This window comes from Ciona robusta, chromosome 8 (assembly GCF_009617815.1).
Source record: "Ciona robusta chromosome 8, ASM961781v2".
Lineage (NCBI taxonomy): Eukaryota > Metazoa > Chordata > Ascidiacea > Phlebobranchia > Cionidae > Ciona > Ciona robusta.
The window spans coordinates 4,455,025-4,466,734 of NC_143242.1; the positions used below are offsets into that span (position 1 = coordinate 4,455,025).

At 32.6% G+C, this 11,710-nt stretch overlaps 3 protein-coding genes across 4 annotated transcripts; 2 read left to right on the plus strand and 1 right to left on the minus strand.

Annotated features, from left to right (window-relative positions):
• Nucleotides 1-311: 311 nt before the first annotated feature.
• LOC149732517 (cytoplasmic tRNA 2-thiolation protein 2-like) lies at nt 312-3,613 on the plus strand. The gene is made up of 7 exons (XM_089882863.1): nt 312-494; nt 615-686; nt 1,033-1,171; nt 1,385-1,546; nt 1,875-1,987; nt 2,248-2,488; nt 2,889-3,613. The coding sequence occupies exons 1-7, from the start codon at nt 442-444 to the stop codon at nt 3,405-3,407; spliced, it is 1,299 nt and encodes a 432-aa protein (XP_089738989.1). The 5' UTR covers nt 312-441; the 3' UTR covers nt 3,408-3,613.
• Nucleotides 3,614-3,639: 26 nt separating this feature from the next.
• LOC149732518 (uncharacterized) lies at nt 3,640-8,705 on the minus strand. 2 transcript variants are annotated; one of them, XM_089882870.1, is made up of 6 exons: nt 8,567-8,705; nt 7,083-7,145; nt 6,530-6,708; nt 5,189-5,341; nt 4,594-4,704; nt 3,640-4,100 (listed from the first exon to the last, which is right to left on the minus strand). In XM_089882870.1, exons 1-6 carry the CDS (start codon nt 8,568-8,570, stop codon nt 3,885-3,887), a joined length of 726 nt encoding a protein of 241 aa, XP_089738996.1. In that variant the 5' UTR covers nt 8,571-8,705; the 3' UTR covers nt 3,640-3,884. The 2 variants fall into 2 exon arrangements, with proteins under 2 accessions (XP_089738996.1, XP_089738995.1); XM_089882869.1 differs by lacking the exon at nt 8,567-8,705 and having other exon boundaries at nt 7,083-8,089.
• LOC149732519 (glycerol kinase 5-like) lies at nt 8,086-11,020 on the plus strand. The gene is made up of 5 exons (XM_089882859.1): nt 8,086-8,215; nt 8,685-8,778; nt 9,055-9,183; nt 9,527-9,670; nt 9,929-11,020. Exons 1-5 carry the CDS (start codon nt 8,121-8,123, stop codon nt 11,018-11,020), a joined length of 1,554 nt encoding a protein of 517 aa, XP_089738985.1. The 5' UTR covers nt 8,086-8,120.
• Nucleotides 11,021-11,710: the final 690 nt, after the last annotated feature.

Here is an 11,710-nt window from a genome sequence, read left to right on the forward strand (position 1 = left end):
AACATTAATTTGTGATCAAGCCGAAGTAAAAACCGAATAACAATTTTCGTGGAAAATAACTTTTTTAGGTAAAAATACGGGAAATTCCCTTTTCAGAAAGCTGCAAAAAGTGTTGCCTACAAATTAAATCGCAAATACTACATCAAATTTCTGTAATTATAATAAAATAGTAATAGCTGGAATATTTAAAATAAATATGCTTTACATTTGTTTTATAATTTGAATACATTTGAACTTATTTATATATGTTTTATTATTGTAAAATGAAAAATAGCTTTCAACCAAACACTTCATGGCAGCACTGACAATTTCACACACTTTCTAATAAAGATCTACAATTTGGTTTAAAGTAGTGGTTTTAGAAAAAGTTGTGAATAAAACATCATTAATTCAATACCACAACTATATTTACAGTTTTATTTACTTTTACTAACAGTTAATATGTGTCAGGTAAACGGAGAAACGTTTTCACCCAAACTGGAGCCTCAGATTATGTAAGTATATGTATATCTTTATTTAACAACTTATCAATGAAAAATTTAGCACAATATTGTAATCTTTTGTGCCTTATAATTTTACCCATATGTATATAATGATAACATTTAATTTTGCAGACATGGCAAAGCTTGTGTAAAATGTGAGAAGGATTCTGTTATTGTTGTTGGGACAAATGGGACATTTTGCAGGTAATTCAAGAACATTTATGTATATCTAGTGTATTAGATCAAACCTATAATTTTAACTAGCAAGCAAACATGATGTTTCTGAATAGATGACCAATAAAGTGAAGCACTTAACTTGTATGAGGTGTATAAGAAAAAACCCATGTTATACCTTGGCAGTAAACATGAGGTGTATGAATTTACCATGTGTATCTGGTGTATAAGAAGACACCCATGTTATAACTCGACAGTGAGCATTGGTTGTATGAATACACCATGTGTGTGGTGTATAAGAAGACGTAAAAAATAAGTATCTCCCTTTTATAACTTCAGTGCATTACATGTCTTTACACCACATTTATATAAACAGGGATTGCTTTGAAGTTTACTTCAGCCACAAGTTCCGAGCATCCATGGGTCGCAACCCACTTGTGCGACATCATGATAAAGTTGCTCTCGCTTATTCTGGTGGTAATAACTCATCTGCTTTGCTTAATCTTATTATAAAGGTAATAATTAAATCATAATAATGTTTCTTTCTAGCCAGTATGTAGAATAACAAAATACTGTTTAAACTGTAAAAACATGTAAACTAGTAAGAAATAAAAAGATGTATACTGTACCAGCTTAAAAATATTGGTTTAAATAAATATCTGACTTATATCATACTTGTTCAACAAAGTTAAATATATAAAGATATAATTTACTCTCTTTTTTTGCAGGGTTTAGATCCAGCAACTGTTAAAAAGTTAAAGTTTTCACCGGGTTTGATATTTGTTGACGAACGAATACTTTATCCAAGTGATGACTATGAAAAAGTGAAAGAAATTGAAAAAATAATGCGCAACACTGGGTTTCCTTATCACATTGTTAAACTGGAGGAGGTAGGTACTTATGCTCACTGTCAAGCTGTTATTGTTTGTTAGAAATGTAACTAGATATGATGTGCATATAAACTTCATACATTGGCATTGTATAGGCATGCCCAAGGCCACTCTTAAACAGATTTCAATGTATGAACATGAAATTGCTAATGCTCACTGTCAAGCTATGTTTCTGGTTGATGAAATACAGGTATTATGTACAATGTGCATATACAATTTATACATTGGCATTGTATATCTCATTGTCAACCACATATGTTTCAATGTAAATGTAATGTTTAAAAAAGAGATTCCCTTTTTAAATCATGTCATCTTTATAATTGACCAGGTTTTCTCAACTGAAGATAAAGATGAAAAAATGACAAATGCAGAAAAACTTGAAAAGTTGTTTAACTCAATCACAACTCTAACATCAAAGCAAGAAACACTTTATAGGTTAAGGTGTGTATGATAACTTTTGGGTGTTGGGGTAATGGACAGACACTGGCCTAAACCCAGGTGTCCTGCGTAGGACCTAACCATATAGAATAGAATGTCTAATTTTTGGACATTTATGTTAGCAATTTTAAATTCAGTTTATTTCATTTAAAAAAAACAATCTTTGTTGCAGAAATACAGTCCTCAAGATGTTAAAAACTTTTTTAGCAAATTGTAAACCCAAAAAATTGTAAAATTGTAAAAATTGTTTTTTTTGCATCTAGGTGTTACTTGCTGTCACGCAAAGCAAAGGAGCTTGGATACGATCATGTTTTTATGGGTGAAACGAGCACTAGACTTGCCATTAACATTCTATCCAACTTTTCGTTGGGTCGTGGGGTCCATCTACCCCAGGATACTGGGTTTTCAGATGGATTAAGGTTTGAGGGGGTTGGGGTAAAGTTGTTACGGCCGATGCGAGAAATGAGCATGAAGGAGATAGCAGTTTATAATGCTCTGAATAAAGTAAGCAAGCTTATTGTTCTGTATGTGTGTGTCTTACAGCAAGCCTGTGAACCTAGGAATTTGCGATTACCGCTATATTAGATATTAAACCTAATGTTAAATCCCTTTAAATAAGGGTTTTCTATAAAGGGCTTCCATATTCATTTTTAAAGCTTGGAATATAGTAAGCTGCATTGTTTTAACTTTAGTTTTGCAGGCAACAGGCTAACTTGTTATCACACCTAACTTAGTCTATCACTATGGGTTAATGGAAAAAACTCTATAGTTGCAAGTCTTAGGTGCTGTGAGTGATATGTTTAAGCGTATGTGAGTGGTGTAGAGTGGATTGCTTTAGTTTTATAAAGGTGCAGAAAAGTAACACTGTGTGCATATGTTGTGTAACCCATCTTATGCACCTCAGGTTCCGACTGTTTTCCTTCCAAATCTTGCAACAAGCCAATCAGTGACATCTAGTGTTCAAAATCTGACGGAGAATTTTATCCTCGGACTTGTAGCGGGATTTCCCTCAACTGAGATGACCGTGTTCAGGACTTCAAATAAACTTCACGGGAAAAATGATGAGAAAAAATCTAGAGGTTGTTGCCGTTTATGTTTCGGAGCCATCGACACGGAGTGTGGCACGTCACAAGCCACGGCTCTGCACCACACATTATTCTCTGAAGCCATCAATACCAACCACGCAAGTTCTACTTACAATGATTCATCCATTAATATAATGGATGTACCAACTCTTATCCAACCATTGGAATATCAAAACCTACAAGTTTGTTACGCATGTCGACTGTTGGGTAAAGAAGTCACACAAGATGGAAAAGATATTCTTTTTCCTCCTGTTGTTACCATGACAACTTATCCAGAAAAGCTACTATCCTCCAATGACATAAAGAACAAACTAAATGGGATTTTATTAGAAGACTAGAATTTTTATAAAGTAGAAAAAATTAGATTGACTTTTCGGCGGACATTTTGTTTTTATTGTAAAAATTGGTGTTTTTAATATTACATTTCACTACACCAGTGTTCAGTGATATTTTTTAGTTTTAAAATGAAATTATTAAATTGGCAACACTGCACAAGTTATAAATGTCTATGACATTACAAATAAATAAATACAGATTTTTAAAATAGCTTTATGATTCTTTAAGTTTAACATATTCTATAAGTTTAACAATGAGTTTCAATTGTTTTAAAAAAATGTTTTTTTCTTATTTGTACATAGCATCAAAGCCAATCTGGTAAAAACATGTTGCTTGTGTCAGTCATGGTAAAAACTTCTAAATTTAAAAAAATAAAACTAAAAATTAAATTTGGACCAAAACAGTAGCACAAACCCATAACTGACAATGTGTACATTTTCCTATTCATTACTTTGTAGCTTATACAATACTTCTAAATATTAAAAAAACAAATCTTGCAGAGCATAGATAAGAAGGCCAAACACAACCAGGTAAAATATAATTGAGAATATGATCTGATACTTTGCTCTTCGTGCAATAGCCGTTTCCCCTAGTAACCTCTCAACTATGTTGCCCTTTGACCCCGCTGCATTAACGAATGGAAACGGCTCATCAGGAATTGGTTTTCCAAGGAATTTACAGAGTGGAGCCCAACCCTGAGAGGTAAGGTTGTTCAGTATTGTTATTTACGTACAGGGTGTTCGGAAAGTCTGATTTAGGTATTAGGAAACAAAACAAAAAGGGTCTAAAGCCTGTATTGATGCTACGGGGGTCACTTGCAACATAATTTATAATTGTCATGATATTTACCTCTTTGATTCTATCCTGAAACATGTCTGTTAATAAATATGTAAGTGACAGTGACTTTCCAAGCATACTAATTAAATAGTATCATAGGTGCCATGTATTTAAACTTTTGGATAACTCTGGGTTTCCTGCTCACTATATAAATAATATCGTAAGTGTCACCATTTTAAACTCTGGGGAATCATTCTAAATGTAGTCAAACATAGGAACCTCATTGATTGGTGTGGTAAATCCAGTATATTTTGACTTTTTTGTGTGCAGACACCTAACAACAGCAGAGTAAAAGCTGTTTTCGGCATGAAACTGGGGTGCTAAAATAAAAATAAATAAGTTATTACTTACATCTGCAACATCTAGCACAAGTAGATTATCTGGTGGTACAACTTGTTGTACATAATTGTTATGCCTTCGGTAATGCATTTTCCATAACCATGATTTCTCTATACCCTCACCCTGTTATAACACTAGATTTAGTCATTTAAATATATATTTTTAACTCAATTAGGGAGCATATGTAATGTATCAATAATAGTTACAGGTGTCTTAAAACAAACAAACAACAAGTTATGTATTATTCTTTAAATCTAAAATGAGTTTTAAACCATGCTTCTTTAATTTTAAGTTCATTATTTGAGCGCCAATTTAAAAAATACCACTGCTCAAAGTAGGCACCTCATTAATGTATTCATCAATTCATGTAATGTATTTAACACCAAACTATTTAAAAATTTCAATTAGCAATAAATTAGAAAGTTCGGTTTATCTGTCTTACAATGATAGTTTCTGTTTATTCCTATTAAAGGAAAATTATGTTTCTGTTTTCTATACAAGGCAAACAAGGGAGCATATAAAACAGTTGTTTACACAGATTTCTAATCCTAAATCTTAGAACGCATTATTTTAGTGTTTTAATACATTAGTTAAATACTGGGCTTACCAGCATATATTGATAGAGTTTCCGCATAAAGTTTTCAAACTTGAGAGCTTGGCTAGAAAAGTAAGTCATCCAGTGATAGGTATTGAAGACAAGTTGATTCATTTTTTGAATGCTTTTAAACCAATCCTTTTCAGATCTTACTGTCAGTATTACCTGGTAAGAGGTAGAATTGAGCAAAAGTACATGCAAAAGTATTTGTGTTTATAGAAGCAGTTTTGTTGTAATGATCTGGCGCCGTGGCGTAGTGGTTAGCGCGCCTGTCTCTACCCCAGAGGTAATGGGTTCAAGGCTCGTCGCTGCTACCATTGTGGGCGTATGTGTCCTTGAGCAATACACTTAACGGCAATTGTTCCAACCCAGTGGTCACTGATGGGTTGTCCAAATTATCAGCCATACATAAAAATAGAAAAAAAAATCCAAAAAAAAAAATAGGTGCACCGCGAGGTGCACACCCGTGTTATAACGACTGTCGTTTTCCGGCCACGCGAGGATAAAGTAAGTTACATTCATTCATTCATCTTTAAAAAAGTTGTCTTTAAACTTTTGTTAAGTTATATCATAGGTGTCTCGTGTCTTTTATGCACCAGACACATGGTGCGCTCATTGTTAAGTTATAACATGGTCTATTCATATACAGGTATATTTAACAGTCTTTCAGGTTTACTGCTGTCTTGAAATACTTGGACATTGAACCCCCATAATGGGATGTACAACATAGCCTTGATATTCGGCAGGAGATTCAAATAAAAGTTAATAAACAAACATGACCCAATTTAAAACCTATTGTTTGTAAATTGACGTCATATTATGCAAGGCTAGTAACATTTCCAGCCAGTGGTTTAGATCAAGGTTAACGATGGTGTGGTACAGTGGCGATAACGCATTCAACAAGTGGCCTTGGTTGCAAGGTCAAAAGTTTGTTTGTACTTTAACACGAGGCAATGATTATCAGGCATTTATATGGCCTTGGGTCTGTGGTTAAGTGGTTTGCCTTGAATTGGTTGCACAATAGTGAATAGTAGAGGTCTGGTAAAATTTTGTTGCAAGCAATTAACCTAGTATTTAGCATTTTTCAATGGTAATATTAACATGATTTTTGGGAATGGGTAAGGTCTTGCAGCAAGATTCCAAGGCCAAGGGCTCATGATTTTAGACCAGAGTTGGTCCATAAAATATAATGATCATACTATTGCCGTGAAACATGCCTATTCAAAGATATGTAGCACATTTGCACATATATCCCAATTTTGACATTCTGTTACACAAAATTGTTTTAAACAACTATTTTTCGCAAATTTTACACAAAATAAGCCTTAAAATACTCTTCTCTATAATATTTACCTTTGCTTTTGGCCATCTTTTGTGAAATTCTTCAAATAAAAATGAAGACGGCATGTCTACAACACATTGTACATTCAATCGATCATATTTGTCAAAAATATTTGGTAAAATCTCTTTCCCGTTGAAAAAATTGTCGTAATCATCCAAGAAGTAATCAATGTGTTCAAGGTAGTCAAAAACTGTGAATAATATTACAATATTCTATAAATTTAATTTGAATTAATAAAAAGTATAATAATATGGAATAAAAAACTTTTAAACTTTGCTGGATGTTTAAAAAAGTTACCTATAATTTTAATTAGTTATTTTATACTTTACAGAGATATATAACTATTAAGTATTAAATACAGTTCAGTTTAGCATAATATACTTAAATAGTAAAGTTACCAGATAAAATAACTAGTGAGTAAACTAATACAAAATGCCTAATTTAATATACTGAGATTTTTACAAAATATGCATGCAGTTTTTTATTTTTTTACTTTGCAACTTATGCCAACAATAATATTTTTTAACTTGAAATTAAAATAAAACCAAAAAAGTTGTAACTTACTGTCTGTATATCCTAAAATTTGAAGAGCTCTTGTCAAAGACTTTGTCCCTGTTTTAGGAAAACCTGCACATATCAGCTTCATATTGTTATGTAATAATCACTCTTGTGAATTCAACAATCCCTTTATGACTTCACACAGGCAGACTGATGTGTCACAATGGGAGGCATGCTTTTAAACCACTATGCAACAAGCCTTGTAATATGTCCTTGAAATTTATTTACTTTCTGGTTTCAGTAAAACACTGGAGTTTTGGCCAGACTTACCATAACTCAATGTTTGCTAATGGCAAACATTAAACATGATACATATTTTAAAAGGATATTTATTTACAGTTTGACTAATGTTACATATTTACAAGCCTATGCATTAAATGCTAACCACTCCTATTATAACCAGGACAAATAAAGACATTAACTTCTGCAATCCACAATTGCAACTTTGCCTTCAATAAACAAGACACATTTATGTTATATTATTGTTTTTATATGCGGTTTTATGTGACCAATACTAATACATTAATTTACTCCCCCAAAAAACTGTGTAATTGTTCATGTTTTGTTATAGTCTTATACTGATATTAAATTTTATGGGAAATAGTTAACTTATTGACATGTTTTATTACACTGTACATTTAAAGTATTGTTGGACTTTGGACTTGATGATATGTAAACACACACACTATAGCTGACACCGCAGTTAAATATGTGCAAATGCTAAAGCATGTAGTAATGTATAAGATATGGCAGTGATTACTGTCAGATGCAACTGGTAAATGTGTTTAGAATTACACAGTCAGTTGTTTAATGCTCTGTTACCATTTGTTTTTCATTTAAATTTAGTATGTTGCATGAATTTGTGTTATAAAATAGAAGTTTTAGAATGTAGCATTGAAAAAAACTTAGACGTTTTGGATATGCATTTAACGTTAATGTACCATTATTTTTGTACCGGTACACATATACCTTGTTTCTAAGTTTTTAATGCACAATTTTATTTTAAAAGGTAATGTTTAGGCGTTTGGACTAAATAGGCCTGAAATGGATTTGAAAGATAAATACGTTCTGTCTCTTGACATTGGTACAAGTAACATGAGATGTTTTATTTATGACAAACAAACAAACATAAAGGGAAGGTAGGATACGTTTATTATTTAGTAATTATATAAATTACATACTGTGACTATTTGCATACTTATCCATAGTAAGGTATTGGATACAGCGTATAATTTTATTTTTGTTTGTATTTTTTGTCTTTTGGACATAATTAGGAACCAAGTCATCGCAGAGAAAAATCTTTTTTTATTATTGACCAATACCTATTTTTAGCAAGAAATTTTCTTTAGAATCGGTCTGTGTTATTGGATATTGATACAGCAATTAATCCTAAAAAATACAACCTATATAGGATATATAAACTAAAATACAACTTATATAGGATATATTAAGCCAATTTTGCCACTCTAAACATTTTAATTAGCACTCACCCATGCATATATGGTTTTAGAATGCTTGAGTTTCTGTGGTACTTCCTCTAATCCAGTGATCAAATAGATTATCCAATCCTTCGTGTTCTACAACTTTTTTCTTTGGTTTGCATTACAGAAGTCAATGCCGAATTAAAATTCTTTATCCTGAACCACAAGCAGTAGAGATGGACCCTGATGAACTATGGGAGCAAATACTTGGAGTTATGAAGGTGAGCAATCCTTACTTTACATTGAATATACTTTATGTGGGTGTTAACTAAAAGTTTAGGTAGAAAAGAAATAAAAAAAAAACGCTAAAATATAAAAGATTATAGTTTAAATTAAACAATTTAAAGCCCATTTTTTGTTAATAATAAAGATATCATCAGGGTTAAAGGCTAGTTGGGAAAAGGGAGTTGGGGTTTTGACTTTAGTTTTGAGTTGACAGGGATACAATTATAGATTTCCAAGATTATATTTAAAAAATGTGCCTTGTTTTTTAATAGGAAGCCATCCAATCAGCATCTATTACCCCAGATAAAATAGCTTCTATTGGAATTTCTACACAACGTGGGACTTTCATGTTATGGGACAAAGAAACAGGAAAACCGTTTCATAACTTCTTGGTTTGGCAGGTAGGGAATACATTGAATGAATGTAACTTGCTTTCTTCCCATATGGCAGGAAAACATTGGTCCGCGCAAAGCATTTAATCCAGTTTTAAAAGTTTTTTAGGGTAATTATATACACATAAATGACATTATTAGTATGCTTTTTCTATAAAACAAAATGTGAAGCTAACAATTTCTGAATGGAAAGTGGCGGTTTAACTACTTTTTCAAAAAATTTGTTAATATACAATGCATATGGCATGGAGAAGTTCTGTTACGGGTAGGGCCTGAGAGAAGACAATGGCGTGGTTTGCATAACAGGTTAGAACAACTACCATAACACCACATTAATGATATCTAAACACAGGACACACGTGGAGACGCATTGTCCAAATCATGGAATGATTCTTACACAATGAAGTTTTTACGACCCGCATCAAAAGGTCTTCACTTGCTCACACAAAGAAAGAAGTTTCTTGCAGCTGCAGTGTTGAAGTTTAGGACGCAACATGTAATAAAAACATAATTTATAAATTGAGTTTGGGTTTAAATCGTGGAATGGCATTTTTAATGAAAAAAATGTGTTTTTATTTTTAGGGCGCATAAAGACTGTTTTTTTCTATTGATTAGTTTTATTTATACAAAACATACATTTTCCAAGGAATGCTTCACAGGTCTTATATTTAACACCGGACGTCTTATATCATAAATAATCCAGTCAAACTATGAAAGATTTTACTTGAAGTTTAAAAAAATAAATTTACTTTAGGTTTCTATTCGATTACTTTGGTTGTTCAACAAATACCCAGACCTCAAAGGATTGGCCAGAGAAGGGAAAGTGAGATTTGGAACTCTTGATACTTGGGTAGTGTGGAAGTTAAGTGGGGGCAAGGTGTATACATCGGAATACTCATGTGCAAGTTCTACAGGGATTTATGATCCTTATATTTTAGACTGGAGCGGGTTTTTTTGCTCAGTGTTAAATATTCCAAAGGAAATATTCCCGCCCGTTATTGACACTTATGATGATTATGGGGTTTGTGAGAAAGATCTGTTTGGGTTTGAAATACCAATAAGGGCAGTGGTTGGGGACCAGCAAGCTGCTATGTTCGGGCAGTGCTGTTTCGAACCTGGAGATGTAAAATTAACACTTGGAACTGGGGCGTTTTTAGATTTAAACGTCGGAAATAAACCACACACTTCAGTGGCTGGGTTCTACCCAATTGTAGGTTGGAAAATTGGTGACAAAGTCGTCCATCTTGCTGAAGGAAGTTCTAACACAGCAGGTGACGCTGTGGATTGGATGAAAGGAATGAACTTTATAAAGGAACCATGCGATTCAGACGATATTGCCAATTTAGTTGATACTTCTGAAGGCGTTTACTTTGTGCCTGCCTTTAATGGAATCCAAGCTCCAATTAATGATTACTTGGCTTGTGGTGGTATGATGGGTATTACTCAGAATACAAAGGCACCTCATATCGTTCGAGCAGTTTTAGAATCTCTTGCTTTTCGGAACAAGCAGGTTTTTGATTCAATGGTGGCGGAAACGAGTTTAAAAATAAAAAGATTTGTCTGTGATGGGGGCGTATGTGCTAACAAGCTGATAATGCAGTTAACTGCAGATCTGGTTGGCCAGATAATAAACAGACAAGAACATGGTGAAATGTCTGCCCTTGGTGCTGCTTATTTAGCTGGCTTGGCTGTTGGGTATTGGAAAAACATGGAAGAATTAAAAAGTTTGCCAAAACAGGTAAAATCATTCACACCAAATGAAGAGAATGCGAAAAAATATTCTCCGATCATGAAGAATTGGTGCAGAGCGGCGAAACGTTCATTAAACTGGTATTCTGATACGTGAACAAAAATAAAATATTTTTCGGCCTATCTGGTATATAAAATTATAATTTTATTTAAACGTTTGGTCTGCTTAAAGTCTTGCCAAATAGCAGATGAAGCGTTGGAATATATTTAACGTTATATATACCAGATGAGCCGAAAAAATCCATTTTTTTGTTATGCTAGAGTTGGTTTTTATTAAGAGTAACTAAGGTTGCATTTTTACAAAAAGTTGCAAAATTTAATATTTTTGTATAATTTTAAAACAAGATTTTTCTATGCAACACCACCACATATTATAAAAGATATATACATTTATCAGACTCTGGCTTGCATGTTTGTATTACAGTATAATGAAGGATGCAACCATTTTCTCTTGTGTTACTGTTTATGTAATTTCCATTTAAAATCATTAATAAATCCTTTAAATGTACTAAATTGCATTCCCGTTAATTAAAACCATCTGTTTGTTATAAATTTCTAAACAGTACAAAATATTGAATTCTAAAAACCGTTCTTTTTCGGGTCAAATTAATCCATCTTTTGTGTTACTTTTAATACATACTGATTTTTTTAAAACTAACTTTATGGAATAACTAGTGCACTCTTTACTAAATGTTCTCGTTGTTATAAAGTAAGGTTTTGTATCTATATATGTATGTGCAATATAGATGTATGTATTTTTTTAACTTCTGTTAATTAACCATGTTAA

Bases quoted from the DNA above. Each gene is read 5' to 3' on its own strand.
- LOC149732517 (XM_089882863.1), top strand. From the start codon at position 442: ATGTGTCAGGTAAACGGAGAAACGTTTTCACCCAAACTGGAGCCTCAG. The intron at 1,172-1,384 runs GTAATAATTAAA...CTTTTTTTGCAG, and splicing joins TGCTTAATCTTATTATAAAG to GGTTTAGATCCAGCAACTGT. The intron at 2,489-2,888 runs GTAAGCAAGCTT...TATGCACCTCAG, and splicing joins TTTATAATGCTCTGAATAAA to GTTCCGACTGTTTTCCTTCC.
- LOC149732518 (XM_089882869.1), bottom strand. From the start codon at position 7,164: ATGAAGCTGATATGTGCAGGTTTTCCTAAAACAGGGACAAAGTCTTTG. The intron at 6,709-7,082 runs GTAAGTTACAAC...TATTATTCACAG, and splicing joins AATTTTAGGATATACAGACA to TTTTTGACTACCTTGAACAC. The intron at 4,705-5,188 runs GTAAGCCCAGTA...GTGTTATAACAG, and splicing joins AACTCTATCAATATATGCTG to GGTGAGGGTATAGAGAAATC.
- LOC149732519 (XM_089882859.1), top strand. From the start codon at position 8,121: ATGGATTTGAAAGATAAATACGTTCTGTCTCTTGACATTGGTACAAGT. The intron at 8,216-8,684 runs GTAGGATACGTT...TTTGCATTACAG, and splicing joins CAAACAAACATAAAGGGAAG to AAGTCAATGCCGAATTAAAA. The intron at 9,184-9,526 runs GTAGGGAATACA...ATCTAAACACAG, and splicing joins ATAACTTCTTGGTTTGGCAG to GACACACGTGGAGACGCATT.